General features: G+C 41.9%; 1 protein-coding gene across 1 annotated transcript; it reads right to left on the bottom strand.

The window, feature by feature from the left end:
* Positions 1-393: 393 nt before the first annotated feature.
* Positions 394-14,188, bottom strand: SLC26A3 (solute carrier family 26 member 3). Its single transcript, XM_014868988.2, has 20 exons — positions 14,003-14,188; positions 13,130-13,269; positions 12,909-13,019; positions 12,660-12,817; positions 11,738-11,902; positions 10,872-11,024; positions 10,042-10,124; positions 9,064-9,211; positions 8,819-8,932; positions 8,637-8,714; positions 8,116-8,211; positions 7,113-7,219; positions 6,788-6,857; positions 6,608-6,700; positions 5,128-5,223; positions 4,282-4,515; positions 2,574-2,628; positions 1,940-2,085; positions 1,067-1,132; positions 394-491 (listed from the first exon to the last, which is right to left on the bottom strand). The coding sequence occupies exons 1-20, from the start codon at positions 14,131-14,133 to the stop codon at positions 468-470; spliced, it is 2,268 nt and encodes a 755-aa protein (XP_014724474.1). The 5' UTR covers positions 14,134-14,188; the 3' UTR covers positions 394-467.
* Between the last annotated feature and the right edge of the window lie 11,797 nt (positions 14,189-25,985).

The following is a 25,985-nucleotide window of genomic DNA, read 5'->3' as shown; positions in this document are numbered from 1 at the left end:
AGGTACCTTAGTCACTATGTACACTGTGCTTAAGCTTGTGGTAGTAAGCTGAGAGCAAGTTTAACTCAGTCTACTGAATATCTTACAAACCATCAAGAAAACTTTATACAAGTTATATACATGCTGAAGATAAAATATCAGTCCTAACTATTATTCTGTGGTAGCCAATACAAGATTTCAAATATTTATAGATTCTCAAGTAACTGTACAGGTTGTCTACAAACTGTGGTATGAAATAAGAAAATCTGTGTGATTTTAGCCTCCATATATATACATAAATACATTTATATATAAAGAGACACATAAAGACTAACAAGCCCATTCCAAAATCTGGAACATAACCATATGTAGTAAATCCTTCTTAAGGTATTTAAAAATATCCTTCTGTCTTCATGCTTATCATAGCACCCTCATTGATCTTCTGTGACATTGTGTTGCTGGAGGATATTATCCTTAGGAAGTTAAGTCTAAAATTTTGTTTCTGTTGGAATCTGTAGGGAATTAAAAAAATAAATAAATTCCGCATTCTGTAAGGAATAGCCAGGGTGTCATCTGGTAAATTATGTGTATTTGATCCCCTAAAGCATTTGAGTCTGGCATTTCCTCCTTACAGGGTTGCCCTGTGCTGGATGCTGCCCTTCTCTCTGCACGTGTCCCTTCCTCATCTCCATCTCCAGACTCCCCTTCTCCCTGAGACATTTAGATAAAATGGACTAATGTTGACTTCTCTGCCACAGGGGCATTCTACCAGTAACTTTATCATGGAGGAGATGTGGTGGACAGGTGAGGAGACCAGGTGAGGCAGCCTGGTGGGGCAGCCTTTGCCTGCCTTCCCTCTGCTCTATGCATACCACAAGGCTCGTCAGCCAAGCCCCAACCCTCTCACTCCAGTGAGGCTTTACTCTAAGTCAAATTCTATCAATAAATTGTCTGGTGGCTTTCTGCCCTGGGCTGACACAAGAGCTCAGGTATGAAGAGGATTTTGTTATCTGGCCTAGCCATTCCCATGAGCAGCTTTTCTGGGCTGCATTTTCTACAGCTGGAGGGCCAATAGCCAGAGCCTTACTGTGCACTCCCGGCTGCGCAGTCCGTTCCTGGGGATGACCACACAGTCACTGCTTCTACCATTCTCCTGCAATGAGCACAAGAAGTTGTGGGTTAGGAAATGGATTGCTTTTCTTTTTCTGTTTCTCCTTATTCACATTAAAGAAGGTTTTGATTTTTTAAATCTCTGGAACATGCCTGGGAAGTTGACATAGAAGAAAGGAGGCTCCAATCTGTCAGGTTTTTATGACCCCCACCACATCTCTGGACCTGTCTGGCTTTTATGACCCCCACCACATCAGTGCAAAAGATCTGGACCAGTTCAGCTAAGTGGGATTAGACAGTTTCCACATGAGCAGCATTCTAGGTCTGCTGCATTTAAATACACTTATTGTATGTAGGATCCTTTCTCGCTCTTGGTTTAAGAACACTCCCAGAAATGCCATCACCAAATCTAGTAGTATTAATTTATCCACACGACTTTAGCACCTCTTTTGAAGACAGACAGGGCTGGAAAGCCTAAATGCAAACAGCATAAAATCTGCCTTTCAAGACCCACTGCAGCAAATTGAGCAGTCTCTGCTGGATGGGTGACCAGAGAGGACTGCTGGTGGATGGGCACTGTGTGCTTCCCAAAGAGGGGACCTGAAGTCCACAGCCAGGCCAGCCAACAGTGGGAATTATTCACTCCTTTCACAAATGGTTTTCCACACACCTGAACCAGGAACCAGTTTTGCTCTTCAATTTGTTTGGAGACCTGAGGAGTTTTAATGACTATCTTTTTGAAAATAAAGACAGTGTAGTACACACAACTATAGCTGTGCAGGGCACTGCTGGGAGCCTGGCAATACTGGAAAGGCACTAAAGTAATGAAAGATGAACACTGTAGTGTTACCTTAGCAAGCTGTAATTTGGGGGAGCTGGCCATGTCCTTCTTCAGCAAAATGTGTAAAACAGCATCATGAACAGTGAGGAAAAACATGGATGACTTAATCTCTTCATCAAAAAATGCACTTCTCTCCAGTTTTTCCAGGAGGCCCTCTGCGAGGGAACAAAATCAAAGCACAAAGTGACCTGCAGGCCTTAAAAAGGAAGAAATGGTGTATCCTGAGCATGCCCACTGAGTGAATACAGGAGTTGCTGGTATAATTAACTCTTATGTATTAGAGCTGGTGACTTTACAGATATCAAGAGGATGGAACATAAATGTCCATCAGTAGTTCCCTGCTCTGTGCCAGGCAGGAAGGAATTTGAGCCCCTTTTCTTATTTAATGCCTAGCCCAGGGTGTATGATAGTGGTTCCTGCAGCCCAGAGCTGCACAGCACAGTAGTGGCCATAGGTAAAAGGAGCCATCACACATAGTCCCAGCCTTTTGGGGACAGCATGGGAGGGACAACACCTCCACTTAGTGTATCTGAGACTGGAAGGTAAAGCTGGGTGATCCTCCATAGCCATACTCAGTGGTTAGCAGGGGGAGGCAGTGGGATGAGGCATCTGTAGCGATGCCAATGCCAAGAAAAGTACTCACCATATGCCCCAGCAATGTAAATGTCAATGTCAAGCCGGACGAATTCTTTCAAAATCTGTTAAACCAGAAGGAGACACCATTTAGATCCTGCTGGGCTTGCTGATTACCATTATAGTGATTAGCTACAGCAAATATACCAACCACTCTATATTTAAGATCTATGATGGTTAAGTGGCTCTAGACTCAAATTCTGTTGCACAGAGAGGCAGGACAATGTCTTCACCTGGCTGCAGACAGGGGTGGCCAAGCCTTTTGAAAAGAGGCAATATTGAAAATGTTTATCTCACAGAGAACTAGGTGATCTTTCTTAGGTTGTATGGCTTTGTTGTATCTATATGATACATGATGAAACTAAAAAATTGCTTCACAATTTTCTGGGGGAGATTTTTATAACTGGGAACTTGAGTAGAACTTCAATTCCCTCTGTCACAGTGGGTCATTAGTTCCTATGGAAATAGATTTACACACCCTCAGTGTCTCTAGAAAGTTAACTGTAGCTGCTACTGTTGAAAATGTTGTGCCTTTTGCTTTGTTCAAGGTCATCTGGGGAAGCAAAAGCAGGAGCAGAAATGGAACTCCAATATTCCAACTCCAGCTAGGTGTTTAAAGCCATATTTCATATCTACATTTCTGTAAAGCTTCCCAAAATCTTACCAGGTGAAAAAAGGGTAACACAGCCAACACTTTAATTCCAAGACAATTTATATTGATTATTTAAACCATTTCCTAAATATTTTTATAGAAAATGTACATTCAAATTCACATAAACTCAAAGTTTTCCACTGGCCTTCCAGTCCATGTAGCAATGCCTTTAAGAAGCAGACTACAAGCACAGAATAGAATCATAGAATGGTTTTGGTTGGAAAGAACCTAAAAAATCATCTTGTTCCAAACCCCTGCTCTGGACAGGGACACTTTACACTGGAGCAAGTTGCTCAGAGCATCATCCAACTTGCCACTGAAGAGTTTCAGGGATGGAGTATCCACAGTTTCTCTGGGCAGCCTGTTCCAGTATTTCACCACCCTCACAGCAAAAGATTTCTTCTAATCTGGACCTGCCTTCTTTCATTTTAAAGGCATATGCCTCTGTCCTGTCACTGTATACCCCTGTCCCTCCCCATATAGGCTCCCTTTAAGTGTTGAAAGGCCATATGGAGATCTCATAGCTTCTCTTCTCTAGGCTGAACAACTCCCTCGGCCTTTCCTCATAGGAGGGATGCTCCAACCCTCTCATCCTTTCCATGGCTCTTGTCTGCACCTGTTCTAAGTTGTCCATGTCTTTCCTGTGCTGGGGACCCCACAGGTGGTCACAGTACCTTGGCTGAGGTCTCATGAGAGTGGAATAGAATCTCTTATGAGAGTGGGGGAAAATCAACACTGCTTTTTGTGCAGCCCAGGATATGTTTGGCTTTCTGGCTTGTGAATGCACATTGCTGGGTCATGTCCAACTTTTCATCCACCATCTTCTCCTCTGCAGGACTGCTCTCAATCCATTTATTCACCAGTCTTTATTGATACTGGAGATTGCCCTGATCCACATGCAGCACCTTACACCTGCCTTGTTGAACTGCATGAGGTTCAGATGGGCCCACTCCTGTCCAGGTCTCTCTGGACACCATCCCTTCACTCATGTGTATCCCTCAAGTGTAACTGCATTTGTAAGTTTTTCTTTCATATGATCACTGTTTGTCTTGTGAATTGTGATTACCTTTCGGAGGATTGTCATGGCAGAAAAATCGAGGAAGGACACTGATGAGAAATCCAGAATGATGCTGTGGAGGTTGACCTGGGGCACAGTGATGCCCGGGGGGAGGTCAGTGGCCCAGTTGATCCGAATGGGCAAGTCTGTCATGATGGTGGGCTGGTCCAGCTCCTCTATCTGGTTGTTGTCTAACTCTTCTTCTGACTCATATGTAGGGCTAGTCGTGCAAATCAAGCCTTTCTGTGTTGACATAGAAAAATGTCATAATTAATTCTCTTCTTTAATACTCAGCCAGGGTAGTGGTACTTCTTACACAAGGGTAAGAATAATGGCAACGCACATCTGATCTTCCCATGAGACAGAGCAGGACCCACCTGGAAAGTTCTGTCTCTCCCTTGTCTGGAGAAGTATGGGAATTATTTAATCATCATTATAATCACTTAATGATGGCTTCTTATTGTTTCCTGAAGCCAGTTGTCAGATACATGTTAATTCAGTAATTTTGGAACAAGTCAACAAAAGACATGCAGGATTTGAGCTGGGAGAAAACCAGCTTTATCCAACCATTAATGCAGAAAGGTATTCACCTCTGTGGGATCTGATCCTGATATTTGTTGCCAAAGAAAGCTCCAGTGGACATGTACAAGCTCTGGCCGTGGTTAATCTGAAGGTCTCTAACTGTGAGAGCCATTTAAAATCTTAGGTCTTAAATGTGTTTATGTCATGAAGCAGCAACTTGGGGAATAGTGTATCTAATTAAAAAGGGAGACTATGAGCCCTTCTCTGCCATGTAAAACCAGGGAGCTTGGTGGCTTAACTCCCCCCTCACCCCCAGGGGGTTGCCTTACATACCGCTGTCACTTGCAGCTCTCCTTTCTTCAGCATCTTCCTAATCTTCCTCAGAGCTTTATTGCGTTTCCTCAGGACTCTCAGAGGGTTGAAGCCAACCTGCAAAAAGGCACTTTGAATAATTAAACCAAGGTATATCTCTGTGACACCAGGGGAAGGACAAAGCATCTCATATGGCTCATTACAGTCATGATGACTATAGTTTGAACTTGATGCTGTCTACCACTTTTCACAAATTCAAACAAGGGCTCTTTCTAGTTTGGAAGGATGTTTGTGGGAATGGCTACAAATGAAGCAGGGCTATCTGTACTGCTTTAGGACACCAGCATGGACAGCATTATAGCAGTGACAATACTTAGCACAGGCCAGTAGTCCATTAGGCTAGCACTGTGCTGGCATGCCCTACTCATCTGCATTATGAGGTGGTCACCCAGGTGACCAAAATCAGAGAGCTCATGGTTTGTAGTTGCTTTGTGCTGCCTGACTGCAGTGTGGGTTACTCACCCACTCTTTTTCCTGAAGAAGAAAGCCAGATTTTATCATGTTGGCTGCATATCTCTCTTGAACCTCTGAGCTGGTCTTAACAGAATTAGATGGTAGGTAAATTAGATGGCAGGCAATAATAAAACTAGGCTAAAATACTAAATTCCTGCAAGTCTTCTGCTCATCTATCTAGTGCATAGAGCAGGAAGGTTAGAAGTATCTGTATTTGTAGAGAAAGAGTGGTGTGAACATCAACACTCACAGAAAAAAACTTCAGGCTCTTCAGAGGTGAAAGCCAAGCACATGGAGAACCAAATGTGTCAGATTCCCTGATTCCTCTGCCAGTTTCAGTCCCTCACGTGAAGAATGAACTGCTCATTGCCAGTCCTCAGGGGAGCCATGCTTATCAGCTCCCCACTAAGAGCAGCAGGAAGGGGAGGTTGTGGTGCAAGTTGTGTTCAGGCTGGGGATGGTGGGCCTCATTCACAAAGTGGGGGCTCAGGGGTCCTGGTTCTCTGTGCTGCTTATGGAAAGACTGGCTGCATTCACCAGTTTGTTATGAAAGATGTTAAGACCTCTTTGATAGAATGATTCCATTTGGCATTCTTCTGACTGCTGTGGTTATGTTCTTGAGGCAAGATGAGTAAACTAGAATTTATTGTGTGTAAATAATACAAGAGCAAATAAATAAAATAAAACAAATTTCCCTTTATATTATCTATATTTGCACTCTTTCTTGTAATATGTGTTGTTATGGTATAAGTATAAATATGGTATAAACATTGCTATGGTGTAAGTTCAGCATGAGCCAGGCTGTTCTCTTTCTCAGAGGTATGTGCATATATGTTATATTACATGTTATATTACAGTAGTGGCAACAGTATAGTGAAAATTCACCCTTGAACTGTGGAATGACAGCATATACAGCAATTATTGGGAATTTGTATCCACCTTAATGTGTCATGCAATTCATATGTTCAGAACAGCCCCAGACACTTACAGCAGCGATGAGTTTCTCTCTGAAGAACTCAATGTTAGCGAAGAAGATTGGAGAGGAGCATTTGAAAATCCTCACTCCCTCTGGCTCATAGATCTGTAAAATGAAGTAAAAGTGTCATAGCAATGTTTGCTATAGAAGCACAAGTGCAGCAGGTGGTAAAAGAAATGAGACATTTCTTACATCAGTGTAATCCTTCCTGTTTCTGTAGATGTTGCTTCTCCCAACATTGGCCAAAACAGCACAGCTTGGACTGTGAACAAACATACAATTATTGGTGTCCCACATTGAAACCTGGGGGGTGGGAAGGGTCAAATGAAACCATCTCAGCTGGAGTGGCAAACTGAAGCAAGCCCAACAGCCAAAGGTTTATGCCTGTAAATTATTTTTCCATGCGCAGCTGCTGGACAGACCAAGGCACAGACACGGCTGTTGCCCTTCTCTGTACAGAGGGAGACAATTTATAACAGGAGGCCCTGGGATATCACTGCATTCAACAAGAACTCACAACTGGGAGCGGATCACCACTGTCAGAAGCTGGAACGCCACAGCTGTTGCTAGTCCAATGTCCAGGCCAAGAAGCACAGCAGCTAAGAAAGTCACCACCCATATCACCTGTAATGAGACAGTGGATGGCAACGTTACAAGCATGTCAAGAATCTGGGTCATGACCTCAGGGTGAGAGCAGGAATAGATCTCAGATCTGGTCCAGGATGTCCATCTGCTTTTGGTGAGGGTTTTTTTCCTTGTAAAACAGGGTCAAAGTCACCAGGGAGTGTTTCTAGGGACAACAGTTTCTAGAAAATAAAGGCTTAAAATGGGATAGGTGGTTCACTAAATGCTCAATGAAAACCCCAGCAGAAAGGCAAGATTAGAAGTAATTCGGAAATCTGGTAAAGCAGAGAGTTGTAGATGTGCAAATAGGTGCTGTGAGTATACACTACTGATAAATGACTAGATAATACTGAATAACTTTTAGCCACAAAGCATTTTCATGGGGCAAATAACTGTTTGACAGCTGGGAAAACTGAGGCCTGGAACCATTTGTGAGCCTAAATTTTCTGACAGGTAACGAGTTCTGCCCTCTAGCCACAAGCTTTACCATTTGGAGTAAACCCTTCAAGTCCCAGTTTTCATTTGTTTCTTGCTGTATATCTTCCATATAGCACATTGTGTGATTGTGAGAAAGTGTCCCTGAATGCATTAGATATTTGGATATTTTCTGTTATTTAAGCATTTTCTGTAACTGTCTTCTCTAGTTGACTTTATATAATGCACTATTTTAATAGATTTTGATGAAATGGATTAAAATTAAGTTAAGAGTGAGAACTGACTCAAAATAAATGGAACAAAATGGAAAACATAAGCAAGGGGTATACCAGTAAAAAAGGCATGCAACTGTTGTACTTTCTGTTTAGTGAAATAAAACAGGGATTTAAAAAAAGAAAATTTGCATGATCGATAACTTTTTTAGAGCACTTAACTTCTGATGCTTGTGAAACTCAACTTACACAGTCATACTTGTCCTTTCTCCAGAGGATGCTTACTTCCTTGAACTGCATGAGCATTCCTTTCAAATTGCCAAGGGCCAAAGATGCAAGGACTGACTGTTAAAAAGACCAAAACACATGTTCCATGTTTAAGTAAGCAAAGAAAATGTAGAATATTAGGAATTAAAAGATCATACAAATAGGGCCAAAGTGCAGCTCAAAGGCCAGGGAGCTGCTCCCAGTGTACACTGCTGCTGGAACATCCTCAGCTACGGTGCAGTGCAGAAGTCTGACTTGAGGCTATAAATCCTACTTATTTTTGGCACCTGAAAGTTGGTGCTGTAGTTTTTGGTGTTTGGGTACTTGTGTTCCCTTTGAGGGACCAGATGTAGTGGTCCTCTCTGGCATAATGTGGGAAGAAGAACCAAGCTTTTCAAACCCTATCTGGCTCCCACTGAAGCCTATGAACACTCACAGTGTGCTCATAGAGCAGCCCTGTCTTTGGGAAGCAGGAAGAAGCATTAGATGAAACCAGTGAATACCTTCTGTAAAGGTGCCAGGAGAAACCCAATGGCCAAGATCACAATCAAAACAATGAGAGATGAGATAATGCCAGCAATCTGCATGAGAGAACAGTTCCACAATGAATAAGTGCCCACAGGCATTATGGTTAGCTCAGAAAAAAAGCGCTGTCTTTCATTAAATGCCATCATGTCTTCTATACCTGTGTTTTGCCTCCTGTGCTCTCCTGCACACCTGATCTTGACAGAGCAGTGCTGGAGGCAAATCCCTTGAATGATCCACCAACTATATTACCCAGTCCAAAAGCAATTAGATCCTGAAATAAAAATAAAAGAGATTGGTCTTAAGAGCTGGTTTGTGACAGTTATTTGCAAGGCAAAGCTTTCCTAAAATTACTTATTTCCCATTGATAAATGCAGTATATTGATCTCTGTGTTATTTGCCTACCTGGTTGCCATCTATTGGGTAGTCATGTTTTAGGGAATACACTTTAGCCACGGAGAAGGCTACTGCAAACCCAACAATTGCAATGGAAAAGCCATCACCAATACACTTCTGGAGGATGCCTATATCAGGTGCAACAGGTGCCTGAAACCTGAAAGACAAAAAATTCCACTCATTAAGGAGATGCCAAAGGGTCTTTTGCAGATCCTAGGGAGAATTCCTCTCTGGACTTTCTTTTCCCCCTTTTTTTTTCACAGCGAACTGAAATCTGAAAAAACGAGACTCTCGAGCAGAAATATATGTTCTTCTGCAAACTTCACCTACTAACAGCCCTGGGACTACAGAGACCACCCCAGACTCACTCAGCTGTCTTAGTAAATGTCTTCCTGCCTCTTTTTAACTTAACATGTGCCTCCTGATTCTTTATGCCAAAATTCTGGCATAGCCAGATGAAGTCTATATATAGATATATATTCTGTATGTGGAGAAATAATCTTTATGTGGATATCGTCCTGAATGGGCAGATGTTGAGTCCTCTAGAGGATAATGGTGCTGAGGAGATGCTGGTGGCTGTTCATGGGACCAGGCAGGACAATTGTGCAGGGTCCTGGTGGCTTCCCAGGGCTGGTGGTGGCTGCTGAACCATGCATGTACTGTGAGGGAAACGGAGCAGTGAACTACTCAGGAGTGAGCAGTTCAATAAAAAGGACAAACATCAACCTGCTGCTCACCAACCGTCTCAGAAAGTGAAGGACAAAATTTCATGTCTCAGTGTACTCTTTGATGAGTAGAAGATGTGCTCTAGTGTACAAATTTTGTGTATGTAAAGCATGTCATATCGTTGAGAGAAAAATTATTGTTTACATACTGAAAGAAGATGAAGCAGATAATTTTAATCAGAAACATAGCTGAACTCGTTTAACACTGCTGAACTAAAGAGAACGTTTTGCTCCACTGGTGAATTGTAAGTAAGTCACTTACCCTTCCTCTAGTTTTCCGACAACAGCTACATTAAATTTTTCTTCAAAGTTGACAAAATAGGAAACCAGTGCTGCTAAGACTGTCTGAAAGATAATAAACCACACCTCCATTACGCACACTAAAGCAAGAGTGTGAAGAATCCATTAAACACCATTACCTTCTTCTCTTACACACCGTCCAGCCTCATCACTAGTGGCAGAATTATGCCCCGAGTTTTCACAACCCTTTGGTGGTCAGACATCATTCCTGAATGACCTTACAGGTATTGAGTTTACATTCATAAATCACACAAATTGTAACAGAATATCTTACTAATAAGAGAGACCATCCCACCCAGTAAAACAGGGGTATTCTAACCAGGTGCTGTAATGATTCTGGGGGAAAAGAAGTGCTGCTTGAGTCTATACAACATCCTCCAGAATTTTAGGGGCTTGCTGCCCCTGTGAGTATTCCTCCACCCCTCTGCTGCTCAGAGTGGGCAAAACCTTCTGCTGCTGGAGGGCAAAATAATTTTGTGTATGGCCACAGATGTCCAAGACTTCAGTGGCTGCTTGCAGGTGTGGTGCAGAGGGGCCTCAGCTGTGAGACTGCAGCTGGCTGGTGTCAGAGCCAATTCTGTTCAAGGAAATAAATTCATAATTTATAACACCACAGATATGTTCAGTTAAGAACAGCTATGTGAAAGTAAAACATCTCACAATAGCTTCTGAATGCTGTAAATTTTTCTTTATTGGTAAAATGATAACGCATCATTTAATGGATAACAGAAGAAGAAATAGTTAAACTCTGCTTCCTATGTTGGAATTGCAAAATCAAAGGAAGTGACTCACCACAAGGAGCTCAATCGGGATAGGAGCTGGTAACTTTTCCTTGTATCGATCGTTCATTTCTTTTACCACGAACACGATAAGCAAGACAATCAGTGATGTGACAAGGTCAGCAACGTTCGTGTTTGTGATCTGGCTGAAAATGCTCTCCAGAGTCTGCAGAATCAGGAAGAAACATGTAGTGCTTTAGAAACAGTCATTCTCTGGCACAGTGGCACTATCCCTTCCAGAAGAACCTGTATCTGAACAGCTCTAAGGATTGTGCTCTTTGGGATTTATTCCCTGTGGCATGATGTGGACTGCAAGCCTCCATGAATGTATGTGCATCTGCCAAATGATAGAAGCATCTGCAAAAGGTGCTTTCCACTAATTTGTGACCCTCTCCTCAAGATCTTCCCCTGAGAGAGGGTTGCAACAACAGGCATGTCCATGATAGGAAATCTGAACAATGACATTGCCAGGCATGTGCCTTTCTCCATTCCTTCCTTCCTGTCCTTCTTCTCCCTCCTTTCTTATCCAACAGCCCTCACAGAGTCATATACAAATTAAATATGTACAATATCAGTCCAGTAAAAATGAATAATTAAATCCTTAAGGCAGAGTTGAACACTTAATTGAAATATGCCAATACAAAATACTAAATATTATCTAATTATCCCAATGGGGTGTAACTTGGCGCTTGGTAAAAAAATTTAAGATTGGTCAAATACTGTTAACATATCTCTCATTTTTCCCTCATTTTTCCCTCATTTTTCCTCCTGCTTTGCAGTTTTCATGCTGAGTTGTTATTACTGCCTTGTGATACACATTCAGAAATACATCTCAGGTACCTCAATAGCACCAGCAAATAATGAACACCTCGCACTTACATAGATGATGCCAAAGGGTACATTAAATCCGGGGACAGGTAGCTGAAGCATGAACTTCAGTTGAGATACCAAAACATGGACAGCTGCAGCAGTCGTGAAACCACTGATTAATGAATGTGATAGATAAATAACAATGAATCCAAACTGGAAAATTCCCAGAAGCAGCTGAAACACAAAATGAGCATAGGTCAGTGAGATTAATTTGTGTTTTTAATCAATCTTTGAAAGAAAGACACCCATATTTAATGAAAGCAAAGATTTTCACCTAATCTCATCCATGTAGACATGAAGGAATTTACCGTCACCAGACTTGCAACAAATTTGACATTTAGCAACAGAGGGCATAATTCTAGTAAGAGTAATTGCTACATTAAACAGTTAAAACCCATTCTTTTTATTTTATAGCTAAAATATACATCTTTATTTCCAAGGTTTTAATTTCCTATATTTTCACATGGTACAAGTGTTTCACAAAACAACAAATATATTAGTATGTTAGGAAGGGAGGAACTGTAGGAATTCTTTATTAGGGAGTAAGGATAAATGTTTTGGTTTTTTAAAAAACAAGTCCAAATATTTTACTATTACAAGGCAGAGCTTTCACTCCCCTTGGTGCATCTGCATCATTCACATTTCTTTCACAGCTACTTTTTTCCTATCTAGCAGATTGTTTTTTACTGTAGGTGCAGGTTGCAGCTGTGTGGGCTGTGGGTTCAGGCCTGTTCAAAACCAAGGATTTCACAGCACATGTGAGTGCCAGGTCACTGGAAAGAGCAGATGTCTCCTAATCAGTGAGCCAGGGTCAGTTACATAGAAAGAGGAACACAATTACTTTGGTGACTACAACAGCAGAAACCAGAGGGGAGGGTCAGGCCACCCTCCATCTGTTCACATAGGTGCACACACACAGACATTTACCAACCTGAATAATCCCAGAAAGGAAGGTTACAGATGCAGCCACCATCACCCTCTCATTATCTATTGCTGAGGTATTTGTGGAATTGCCACTTCCAGTGCCGTCATCAGGGACCAGCCTGGTGACAACTCCTCCCACCATGAGGCTCAGGACGGGGAAGGGCCCTGAGGAGCACAATGCACTTGTTAAAAGAGCTGAAGAGGCAGAATGTACTTCTTCATCAGGGAGGAGGGGAAGTGGAGTGCCTGAGCTTACCCACTGCGATATGTCTCGATGTGCCAAAGATAAAATAGACCAGGATAGGGAAGAATGCTGCATAGAGTCCATAACTGGGGGGGACATTCACCAGCAAAGCAAAGGCCAGACCTGTAAAGACAGAGGCCCCGGGAAAGTGATGTGTGTGTTGCAGGCTGAAGCCAGCAGTGCCTTGGCACCTGGCTTTGCAGGCTGTGTCAGGACACATTTCCCAAAGGTACCTTGCAGCACAGCCACGAGCCCCGTGTTGATGCCAGAGACGATGTCACTCAGGATCCACTCCCTGAAGCGGTATGCTGGCAGCCAGGAGACAACTGGAAACAAGCCCAAAGCAATTTTTTTGACCCTTTGTGAGGAGCAGCTGCAAAGGCACAAGGGGATAAAATTTTGTCAGTGAACAGTTCAGCTGAATCACAACCTGTTTCAGAGAGGTGAGGAAAGGGGAAGGATTCAGGTTCTGTCTGCCAGAAGTCAAAATGTCATCCAGACATAGTGGCCTCAAATTCTCATAGAAAATGGCTTGGGTTGGAAAGGAGCCTCTGTGGCCATCTAACCCAACGCTGCACCCCAGTAAGCAGGCATGCCACTCACTGGGTCAGGTTTCTCAGAGCCCTGCCCCATCTGACCTTGAACATTTCCAGGGGCAGGGCATCCACCTCCTCTCTGGGCAATCTGTGCCAGTACCTCACCACCCTCTTCATAAAAAAATTCTTCCTGATATCCAGTCTAAATCTACCCTCTTTTAGTTTAAAACCATCATCCCTTGTCCTGCTGCAACAAGCCATGGTAAAAAGCCTGAGTGTGTCTTTGTTATAAGACCCCTTTAAGTACTGAAAGGGTGCAGTAAGGTCTTGTCTTCCTAGTCTGTGCTGCCAAGGACCCAGAAGAAGAGAAGCTACCTTAGATACAGCTGCAGGAAGACTTCTAGGGGTAACAGCAGTCAAAATCCATTAGAAAAATCTGACACTGAATTTATTTAAGGAATTTTCACTTCCCATATTGGAATGGGAGACAGACACTGTCACAATGGGGTTCATGCTGTCCAAGAGCAGTCAGGACTGTTTCTTAGATCTTAAAAAAAAAAATCTCCTTACCTAAAATAGAGTTTCAGGTGATCCCAAAAGGTTTTATGGTATCTGTGCAATTTCTCATGCTCTTCATTGAATGCATTCTCCGAGTATACAGGTCTGGCTATAACATAATGGTTACCCACAGGTTCAACCATTTCTCCTGAAACGTCAGGATAGGATGGTTACTTGTGTGTGCTCCTCTCTGCCCCAGGCACTTAAAAACCTGAAATGAAGAACAGGGTTAGCCCTTTATGTACTGTGGCATGGGTAGCCATAGCATAGCTGAGTGAGCTCCAAACTGAGCGTTACCACCTTTGAAGATCAAAAGAGGGATGGTTGAGAACCCGCTTCACTTTGCCAAGATGATCTCCTGCCCTGCTCCTCCTCCCACTGCAGAGCAGTGTTTCACTGGAGCATGAAGTATTTCTTTCTAAAGATGCAGCCAAAAAGCGGACAAGATGGTTTTTGAGTTAATTTATCTCTCACTCAGCCACGTACAATCAAAATCTTCCTCCCTCAAAGGAGATTAATTTCCTAAAGAACAAACAAGCAGATCCCAAGCAGTTTCCCTTTGTGGCACTGCTGGGAGGGCTGGGAGCTCATTGTAACCCACACATGAGGGGAAAGGCAGAGCTCAGCCATCCTCTCTTGGATTCACAGACAAGGCTGAATGTATTGGGTTGAATTTGTGTGACAAGGAGATTAGGCTCAGTAGTGAAAAAGCATGATATTTGTAAGATTCTCTGGACTGCTTCTCCTCTGCTTCATGTTTGTGAAGAGTTGTTGCAATGTCTTACCTGAATGCTATTTTATGCCTTGTCCCAACCCACACTTGCATGTTTGTCTTGAAGAGAAACTGTCCTGGGTCACTCCAGAAAGGACCTCTGGAGCCCACATTACACATGAGAATGAATCTGCTCATCACGCACTTCAGTCAGTTCACTGGGTATTTTGCAGCAATTAATTGATGCCATCACTATGCTGCTCACTGTGCTGTTATATTTCTCATTACGCCACACATTCTTCCCACATTAAATTCACCTAAAGCCTGGACTATCTAAAAATATTTCTCTCAGTTGAAGCCACCATTAAATATTTAATATAGTACTGTCCCAGACAGAAGCTGTGGAAACTTGCCCTTTGTAGCAGCAGCAGCTGGACTAGATGATCATTTTAAGAATCCTCCCAACTAGAACTAATCTGTTCAATCCTGCTCTATTTTGTTTTGACTCAGAGATGAAGATGTACTGTAGGAAGCAAGTAGTTTTTCTGGACACTGATAGCAGAGATTTTTATTTATTTTCTCTCCCTTAATGAAAATACTCCATGGTGCCTTGGTGCTGTCTGGTGGTCTCTTGACAGATGCCGACCAGCTCCAGCTCCTTGGCCATGTCTATCATCTGACTCTTGTTGAAATACCCTAATACATTTCTAATTCAGACCTGTGAGTACTCAACATTTGGAGATATCAAAGCACAGATTTTAATGTGGCACAAAGCTGTTTGCATAGTTATGATCAGATGCAAAGTTTTTAATCTATGGCAATTTTGGCATTAAAATGTGAATCCCATCTTGAAACTTGGCTACTGCTCAGAGCTTTTTATTGACCTGTTTTAAGTGATTTCATTTTAGTTTCCTTGTTGTTCGTTCTGTGAAAATTCATAGACATGTGTAGATATCCAAACAATGTCAACGAACCTCTTAGATATTTTGTTGACATACTATTCTTGCACAAAGGATTCACTATTTTCGTAATGGGCTAAACATTTTTACTCTCTGTTTAACAAAAAAATTAGATCTATAATATTTTCCAAAAACTGGCAGGCAATTATTCTAGCAGGCAAATACTCAAAAGCTAAGCTCATTCAAAACATCAGTCCAAAGCAAATTAAAATCATACTCTGATCTGTAATTTTGCACTACTGACCCTCCCTCTGTTGGGATCAGAGCCTCAAAACTGAGGCTGATAAAATTTCAATGAAAAGGTTAGTTAGTTCAGTTTATTCCCTGATAAATCATGGTTACTTAGATTTCAAGAAGTTGTTTTATCTATTAAGGGTTTTAAAATTGCTGTTTCCTAGTCTGTGTGTCTGCCTTTTAGACTTCATCTCACAAAGAGGAATATTGCTGAAAGTGCTGTGGAATAGTTTTGTCCATTACACTATAGAGCACAAGATGTACTATTTGTACCCTTTGAAAAGTTTGTAAGCCATAAAAATAAAAGAAGTGTATGGGTGACTCTTTCATTTCAGATTTTCCTCAGTGTTGCAGATGCTGTAGCTTTTGAGAGTACGTCAGTTGTCCCTCCTGCCCCTTGCCCTGTCACTCTTCTTTCTTCAGGCTAAATTTACTGCCCCAATCTCAGGGAGCATACAATAGCTTCTTTACAACTCTATAAACATCCTTTGGTATATTAGTGTTGGTCTTATTGAAGGTGTAAGTGTTTTGCATGTGATTTTTGCCCCCTGAATGGACCCTCAATTTACAGACTCCTTTGTGGGCCGATGGCTCAGAGCTGCAGGGGAGACCAGGAGCCTTGCCAAGCTGAAGCCTGCATTAAACACCACAGTGCTGTGCTTCAGTGAGGTTTAACCAAGCCAGCCCAAACCCCTGCAGTGCAGTGGAAGGTGCCTTCAACCTGTTCCCTGGCGGGCAAACAGGACCACACAGAGCAGCACCTTGCTGCAGGGAGATGAGCACTGCTGCTAGGCAAGCTTCTCCTGTCCTGTTCCCTCTTCCAAGGCTCTGCCAGCAGCTGTCAGATACCACAACTGCAGCCAGTATTGCCTTCCTCTTGCTGACTCTCATTTTCTTCCCATATATCTTTAAACGATGGGATGTCCTTAGTACAGGGAGCTTTTTAATCAGTCGGAGACATCATTTATTTTAGATGTTTTAAAGAAAAGGAGGATATTGTGAAAAGCACCAACATGGTGAAGGCCAATGTCCTCCACAAATTCCCTAAAAGAGAAGTCTGTACTCCAGTAACCCACACTGCCTCTCTAGAGTGTCCATGGGGGACAAGACCAATTCTTCTGATAACTCCTGTGATGTGTCCATCCACACACAAGGAATACCAGCATAGAGCAAGCTTATGCTGCATAGCTATTGAGTTGTTCCGACTTTCAGTCACTATTCACCAAGACCTGAAATGAAACTCCAGAGACAACATTCTGGTTCAGTTTTAATCCATATAGCCTTTGATGCTGTTCTCATGGTCAGCAATTAACAGCATTGCAATTTCTCATAAGTAAAAATCTTCAACTCCACTGCTAATCCCTCAGCTCTGTGAAATCCTGGAAATGCATATTTTCGTGTGTGCCATTTAGTTGAGAGGATTAACAAAGGGATTTTTTCCCCTTTATTGATTTATCCTAAATATTGACTAAGAAGTACATAAAATATGAAATTTTAATTGAATAATTAAATACTAACATGGTCCATCCCACTTTTAAATCTATGTATACCCACTCACAAATTGAACTTCTCTGCAATATAAACAATTGAAAAATACAAAGAAATTCCACAAAGAAAACTTTTGTATTTTACAAAAAACAAAACACATGACTATAAGCATTTCATTTATAAGCATTACTTCATATATCCCATACCTAAAATGACAATTTAAAGTTGTACCTGATATATCTTCAAGGAAGCTCTTCAGAAGAAACTACACCAGGATTTTTTTTTATAATCCTGAAATTTTCACAGGCAGTGCAGGTATCTTGTGCTCTTCTTCACTTCAGAACCTCCCTAAATACTGCCAGCACTTTAATAACTAACTTCAGTTAACTTTTACAAGAAAAGGAAGATTTAACTGTGGCCTTGACCATTGAGCCTATCCTCAGGAGGGGTGATAAGGAGTAATTTCTTAAAGTTCTCTGTGATATTGCTTAACTTTGGTGAACTGTTTCTGATTGGTCTGCAGAGATCATATGGGAAAATAGAGATGAATAAGGACTGACTGTTGCAATCCTGTGCTGTTGTTGAGCTGAAGTGGGGAGTGTTGGACAGAGCTCAGCTATGATACCCTTCATTCCTGAAGAAGCCTAAGTCATTGATGGGGGAGATGGGCTGCTGGGCATGCCAGCTCTGAGGAAAGCTTGCCTCCCTGGACCTTCCACTATAGCATCCTTAATTGTCACTGCATGGTCTTTCCAGATGTAAGTTCTGGATTCTCAGATTATTGCCAGAAATAATCTTTGCAGGGATTTCCAAAGGGCAGCTGTGGCTTGGTGGAGCTGACAGCTGTGCCACCCCACGACAGACAGGGGAAAGGCACAGACCATGTGTCTGGCCACATGCTGTGGCATGGGTGGGTTGGACTGACCTGCAGGTTCCTGCTGCCCTCCACTGCCCATAGAGCAGCCAGGGGGCATCACCCTCCCTAGGTCAAAGTGAACCTTTGATAAACATTTCCCTGAGATACCTAAAACCATCTAAGGACATACATGAAATAGCATTTTGAGGCCTCAGGTTGCAACTTCAGTTCCAGGTGCCCATGTTCATGACAGCAGTGAACCTTCAGAGCTGAGGTGCTGAGGACACTGCAGCATTGAAGTGCCCTGATGAAAACCATCCTTACAAGCCTTTGCTTAGGTCACACTGACATGAACACCTCGCAGCACTGCAGCTGTTGATTCCCATGTTATCAGGAACACCATGGTTTGCCAGGTTCCTTAGGGTACTCCTCTGCTTTGGAAGTCAGAGCTTGACTTAGTTACTGGGGATTTGAAGCTGAAGACTCTGCCCCTGCAGAAAGTTCTCCTCATCTGGTGAAAGGTCACAACGTGAAGATGGGCACCCTTTGTGCTCTGCAGGATCATCACACACGTGGGTCTAGAAGAGGCAGGAGGAGCCTGGGATTCTGTCCTCAAGTGGCTTGCCCACATTTCAGTCAACGATTAGTCCAAGAAATGATGAAACAAGCAGGACCCCAATATCCAATCTCACAAGGTGAGACCTCTATTAGATCATTCAGCAAGATTTATTTCTTGTGCTTTAGCCCCCTGAGAGTTGTTAGAGATCTCAGGTTTTTCTAAAAGTTACAGCTACACTTCTAGCCAAGACCATAAACTCATCTAGTCAGTAGAGATCCCAGGTCACTTCCTGAACTGCTGCACCTTCTCTGCATCAGCAAGATCCTGTTTTGGCACCTGCTGTTGGCATCAGAGATTAACTGCAGCTTGTGAAACGGATAACTTTTTTTTTTTTTAAATTATTACCATTAAAATAACAAACATTTAAAAAGCTGTAGAACCATAAACTATAAAAAACGCCATAAAAACCATAATACATTTTAACAGCTTTTGGTTTCCCTGCTCACATGGTGTGATCATAGAAATGCTTTAAAATTTTTAATTATTTGTGCTCAGGATACATCACAAGAATCCTGAACATAAACCAGAGAACAGCTTTTAAAAACTAGATTTAAATGCAGGAGGGTCCCTTGGCTGTAAAGAAGTCAGGAGGTTCTTGTCCTTGGCTTCATCACATTCACCTGTAAGTGCTTTACTCTTGGACTATTGCCACTAATTCACCGAAGCAATAAGGTGGTATGTGGAGTGACAAAGGGAATAAACACTTTGGCTTTTCTGTTAGCAGCAGTACTGTCAAAAACATGATTTTCCTCTGATGGTGAAGAAGAGGTTTCACACACAAGGGCCACACAGAAGATTGGTTGCATGTGTCCCACATTGCAGAAGTTCAGCTGTGCAAATGCTTTATGTTTTTATACCAGACACTCAAAAACCAGCTAAACTAACTAACTGGGAAAGCATGGCTTTTTCTACCTAGGCAGAGAAGAGGAGGAGGAAATGAAAATTCCTGATTGTTCTGTCTCTCAGGCAGCCCCATAAACACAGAGAGTTCAGAGATATAAATCAGTCACAGCCTGATCCTTTGCCAAGCCTCAAGCATTCTCAGCTTCCCTTTGTTTTCATGGGAGCTGAAAACCATCCACAGCTCTTGAAAGCCCCTTTTTGAGCTGAGCTCTGAAGGGCTTTATGTGTGCTGCCTCCCACCCTGGTCAGGATGGAGAGGGAAGAACAAGTGACTGGAGGGAGATAAAGCAGCAACAAATTCCGTGACTTACTGCATAAAGAAGGTATTTTTCACAGAGAAAGAAGAAAACGGTTCTGCTGGAGATGCAGAATTTGTCTTGTGAAGAGCTTCACATATTTATTCAGTGTTAAATAAACACCAGTATCGATACTGGGAGATTAGCTGGCTGAGACGTGGATAACAGCATCAGCCCATACAGATTTCTAGTGTTTCCCAATATTTTCCTTCACCATGTGCTGTATAAAACTTCTATTCTCCCATGTAGCTTTCTGGCAACATCCTGTCTTCTGGCTAGGTTCCGCCCAAAACCTTGAAGCAAAGTTTGTTCACAAATACCATCTGCTGTGGTGCTAGAGGTACAAAACACCTCAAACTCAAGTTCTTTCAACCGTTTAAAAAATGGCATTCTGTTCCACTTGGGCAGTTTAGCATGTAAATATATTTTGTGCAGTGGTAAGTGCAGCAGGAAGTTTGGGCATGCACCTCTTGTTGGTGCAGGTTCCTCTCTCCTCTTTTGGAGGAAAGACAGGGACCCAGCCTCTCAATGGTATCCTTAGGAAGATTTGAAGCCCTCAGTGGGGACATCCAAGAAAGAAATGGAAAAATGCTTGGCCCTGAGAGGCCTCAATGAAGAGGTGTCCCTTAGACTCAGGACACTGATGCCAGAAGGAAGCATAATGTGATTTTACTTTCCACTTCTTACAGTCTCTAGTAACTTAGTTTTTTTACAGAAAGTTTCTTTTACTAGGACCCTGAAGCCCAACTCAAGTCAGTCACATTACTGTGTCAAATTCAGTGGTGACACCTAAAACTAGGATGAGGATGAGTAAGTTTAGTCAAGATGCAAGTATCAGGCAAACAGCATAAGAAAGGAAAGGGAAGTGAGGTAGGGTGGGAATAGATCAGTTCCATTAACAATGACATTTCTTGATTGCTCGGGTTTATTGAGACCTGTAGAAAAAAAGGGTTGGAATTTTGTTTAGTGCCTCAGGAAGAGCTGACACACTGGTAAGATGTGAGTCATTGAAAGTTATCATTCCTTTGTATAGAGCACACTATAACAAGGAGTACCCAGTGCTGTTATTGCTGTGTATGGTGAAGTAGAACTAGAAATTTCCAATTAAAGATTGGTGCCATATTCACATACCTCTCACTTTTTATTCGCACTTCTTTTATTACACTTCTGTAATTTTATTCTCTTTTTTATGGACTTTACAGTTATTGTGTCCTGAAAGCCAGCAATTTTGGCCTCAGTATTGGGTGTTTATAGGATTCCATTAAACCATAAAGAAGAGCACAAACACAAAATCCTGCACATTGCTTTTCAGAACAAGGAAAGTTTTGACATCTTTCTCTGCCAACATTAAAAATAGTGCTTGATTCTTCAATACAAAAGTATCATATTTTAATCCAATGTTATTTTCCCTCTTACGAACTTTCCATATTTTGCTTAAGATGCAAGTAATTTCTTTTCATTTAAAGCTGTCTCTTTTAATTTCATGAAGAAAATTAATTAAGCAATCTCTCACATCAAAGACAACCAACCAATTAGACTTGTCAATTCAGCACTTGACTCTACTTTCACAGTTACTGAATCTAGCAATACATTGAGACTCGACCAGGCTGGGAATCACAGGGATGGGAGGAAGGACAGTCACAGAACTGGTGATGGTTGAGTCAGGGAATCTGCAGTGTCACAGCCAGATACTGCTACAGATACTGGTACAGGGACCACTACAGGAGCATGGAGTTACGTTTAACACAGACTGTAATGAATGTTCAGATATCTGAAATAAAGCAGACTTGGATTGCCTCATTTTGTGCTGTGCTGGAATGGGAGGTTCAGCCTTGCCACTCCACCCTGATAGCTACAGGGACACTTTCCCAGGGCTGCCTGTTTGCAAGCTAGGAGTTTTCAGCCATGTGAGAATGTAAAAATATCCTGTCTTCCACCAGGCCAAAGGAGAAGCATTGCAGGGTGTTCTGTCCACTTCAGGCTTGCATACAGTGTGTGTGTATATTCCTCCTCTAGGCATATCCCATGTCTGAGAAGCCAGGGTCAAGATAATGATCCTTGAAGACCACAACAGCAGTTACCCGAATTTCAATTAATCCCAAAATATTTCTGTTAAATAGGAACAAGGTCAAACTGTTATGAAAGCAAAACCAAAACCAAAGTAATTACAAATGGCCAAAATGCTACCTGGCAGAATATGATAAGAAACTTCCATGAATGGGTGTTAGTACCATATTTCGCAAGTGAGTCCTGGCCACTGCTCCCAGGTTCTTTCCTGAAGTCTAGCTGAGCACACTTTTACTTGCTTATCCATTTCGAAACAGCCTTAAAATAAACTGTTAAAAATAACCTAAACAAACAATATATTTCTAGGCAGCTGGTGGAACATTAGAATATATTCAAACACTGTCAGAGACATCTCCTTGTCATAATTTATATTTGTGCTCTAGGTCTCCCTGTGTGATGTACCTGTACAGATACTACTGCAATAAAATACTCCACTATCTCCAGATACTTTAGACTGTGCCATTCCTTAAACGGTGTGAATTATGCCTGGAGTTTCCCTCAAGCAACAGCAACATGGCAAAATGTATTTCCCAATATTTCACCAGGTCTCTTATCAGCTCCTGCATTCCTGTCAGTGTCAGCTTGTTTTGCAAGAATGTGCAAAATGAAATTATCTGGGGTTTTGCTCATGGAGCAACATTGCTGTGTTCACCTAGCAGAGGGATCCACCTACCTGCAGGCTCCAAGGCTCCACAGGTCTGGGGTCTACAGTCCCCCATTTCATCACCAAGTGTGGGTTCCAGGGCTGTCCAGGTATGCATAGCCCCTTTGGAATCACAACTGAATTTGGGAATTTCAAACTGAACTTACTTTTACTATTAACAGCCTGCTCTTCTCCTGGAATTGTACAAAACAAGTTGCTGTGGGATATGGAGTTTTTTGTCTTTTGATCTTACATCAGGATGGTTTCAGATTATTTAAGGAACCTCACTTTCTTGAATAGTTTGGTAATTTTTAAGAGAGGGAATCCCAGTTCCTACATTGCAATGATTTGCCACTGACATTCTTCAAAATTCTTGTTATTTTTCAATTTACTGTTCTATACTTTACTTCTTCCATTTGTGGAGTCATAAACATTTCCATACAGATCTTTCAAGCATAACTGAAGTCTATCACAGAGAAGTCTATTTTTTCTTACTCATGTCACAAAGATCCTTAGAAGTAAAACACTAAGTTCAAAGACCGCATGCTGGAGACCAGTAGTTTAGATTAATTTCCAGATTAGTCCTAGTAAACTTTCACTTCTTTAAAGTTTGCTTCCCTATGTCATACAGGTACCACATTCTTTAAAACCATATTAAAATACATTAAGCAGTAAATAAAACCTTATATATATTTTAAAATACTATTATAATAAATACAAGCAGGACAAATTAAGGGTAAAATTCAAGAGCTGAGTTCAGTTGTAAGAAGAAGTTACACATTTTTCTGTTTGTCCCTTTTATTCTCAATCTACAAATGAGATCTCTCATGCTATTGAAAAGTCCCACAGTACTCCCTGTTGTATTCACACCCCTGAGTATTCTTCCTATCTGCTTGTTTCAGATTGACATAAGAAGATGGTGAAATCTTTATACAGATCAGCAGGTGGCCTGACCTGGCACACCATCTGCTCAGGAGAAGGCAGAAGTAGGAAAGTGGTTAAATATAATATAATCCCAGCTGTAGCACTCCTTATTAACATCAGTACTTAATAGTACTAATTTGAGGAGGTTTACAAGTACAACAACTAAGAGATGCAGGGGAAAAAAAAACAACACAATGAAATACAGAACCACAAAGACAGCATTTGAATGAATTTTCATGTATCACTTGTTGAAGGAATGTCTGTATTTCTGTGCTCACTGTCCTAAACTCCCCAGCTCTGGGGCTCCTGGACTCATCCACAACATCTCTCATACAGCCCAGCCCTTAACCCCAGCTTTTTTCTTGCCCCACACAATGCTTGTAGTTCATACTTTGGCCTCTGTTTGTACGAGGGGAAGCCTTGGTGGTCATGGGGCTTAGCTGTGACTTGCATACGGCCAATAGTTTCAGCCTATTTCTTATTTTTCTAGCTGTTTTTCTTCAGTAAATAAAGGGGCTTATTTGCTGAATCTGAAGGAAATGTGGCCACCTAGAACTGTAATCAGGCCCACAGTCATCTCTGGTCCCCAGAGAGGCCATGACTATAGTTTTTACCTACAATATTAATAAATGCAGCTTTTTAAATAAAAAGAGCTGAATTTCCTCCAGCTGGGATAAAAATATGCAAAGCCACAAATCCCAAAACCAGGTGAGCAAAGTAATTTTTCAATCAGCAGGCAGCAACAGCAATGGGAAAACCTTCTATTGCCTGGTGGTGGCACCTTTTTTTGCCTCTGGGGAATAGATGCTGGCCACAGTACCTCCTGCCAGGGCTGGTGCACCCCTTGGGTCCTCAAAAGGCTGCTTCAGGCTGTAATAATGCCAGATCAAACGAGCCAAAAATACTGTGACTAATCAGTTTAGGATAAAGGCCGTCTCGGAAAAGATAGGATATTTGCTCCAGGAAATGAGCTTCTTTCTCAATAGCTGGCATCATTCCCAGTGAACCACCAAAAGGGCTCTGAGTGCCAAGCTCAGAAGTGAAAATAAGAGTCCTTTGGGTGAAAACAAAGAAGGAATCTCACCCATGGTAAGCTGCATACAAAAACACTTCGAAATAAGGCAATAAGAAATTGATCAATCTGAAGGACAGCACTGGGATTGGGGAAAACAACCATAATCCTGATCACAAGTCCTTTGAAAGCAAGCATTTGGGGCATTGGAGGAGGGGAAAAGGAAGCTGCCCTTTCTTACCAGCCAGTTATCAAAGTCTATGAGGAAGGTAATTTAGAGGAAGCAAAAGGAGAATAAAATAAGAGCAGGAGTTCCAGCACTGCTCTTCCTTGAAGGGCAAAGAGGCAAAGGTTTCTTGAGATGGGAACCAGCAGCACCTGGAAGTCCCCAAAAGCACAACCGTTTGGTTAGCCTGGCTGGGGCAAACAGAGTCTGCTGGGTGGAAACCTGCAGCTGGAGCTCTGGGGAGGTGCTTTTGCAAAAAAATGACAGAAAGGTAAACAGTCCTTATCAAACTCTCCTTCACATCTTGAAAATGTCTTGCCTGTCTTATTTCTCAAGATGTTTGTATGAAAAAAGTCATATGTTTGAAGTGAGTGTATTTGGATGGTCCAGTCAATTTGTCAATGGAAGCTTAACACTTGCTCATCATAATGCCATAAACTTTTGTGCTTCTGGGGCTTAGAGCTCAGTCCTGAAACAATATTACAAACTACCACCAAGTCTGAGGATATTCCTTTCATATCCCTTACAAAGGCATTGTAAGTTTACAATAATAATTACAACTAACTTTTAAAGTGTTATCATTATAAATACCATAGTATGCTTTCATGAAAAATGCTTTCAAACTTAGTATTCTTTTTACTATCTGCCTTTATGATTAAAAGTCAATTATCTTTTACCTATTGGCTGCACTTGCATAATGTAATATTTTCCAAGGTCTTCTGTGGAAAGGCTTTTTAATTTATAACTTGGGATGGGCCTAAAATAAAACCCGTGTATCTAAGTACATCTGATAAAGATGAGTTGGTTGCAGTCTAAGTCGTAATCAGGACAACCACAATTAAATATCCTCTGTCCTAGAAAAACAACCACACATATGTGTGTATTCCCTCCTTTAGTTGAATCATTCTGTTTCATTAGCCAATCCAGTCCTTTATTTACTCAGCTGCATTGTCAGGGCCTGATTGAAACAGCTCTGGGGAGTCACATTACAGCTTGATTTGGACCAGCAGGATTCACCATCAGGACACGGTGGGCAGGGACTGTTTCCTGAGTTAC

The sequence above is a fragment of the Sturnus vulgaris genome, chromosome 5, assembly GCF_052056855.1.
Source record: "Sturnus vulgaris isolate bStuVul1 chromosome 5, bStuVul1.hap1, whole genome shotgun sequence".
Taxonomy (NCBI): domain Eukaryota; kingdom Metazoa; phylum Chordata; class Aves; order Passeriformes; family Sturnidae; genus Sturnus; species Sturnus vulgaris.
The sequence above is the reverse complement of the archived record's forward strand: the minus strand, read 5'-3'. Positions and strand labels throughout refer to the sequence as shown.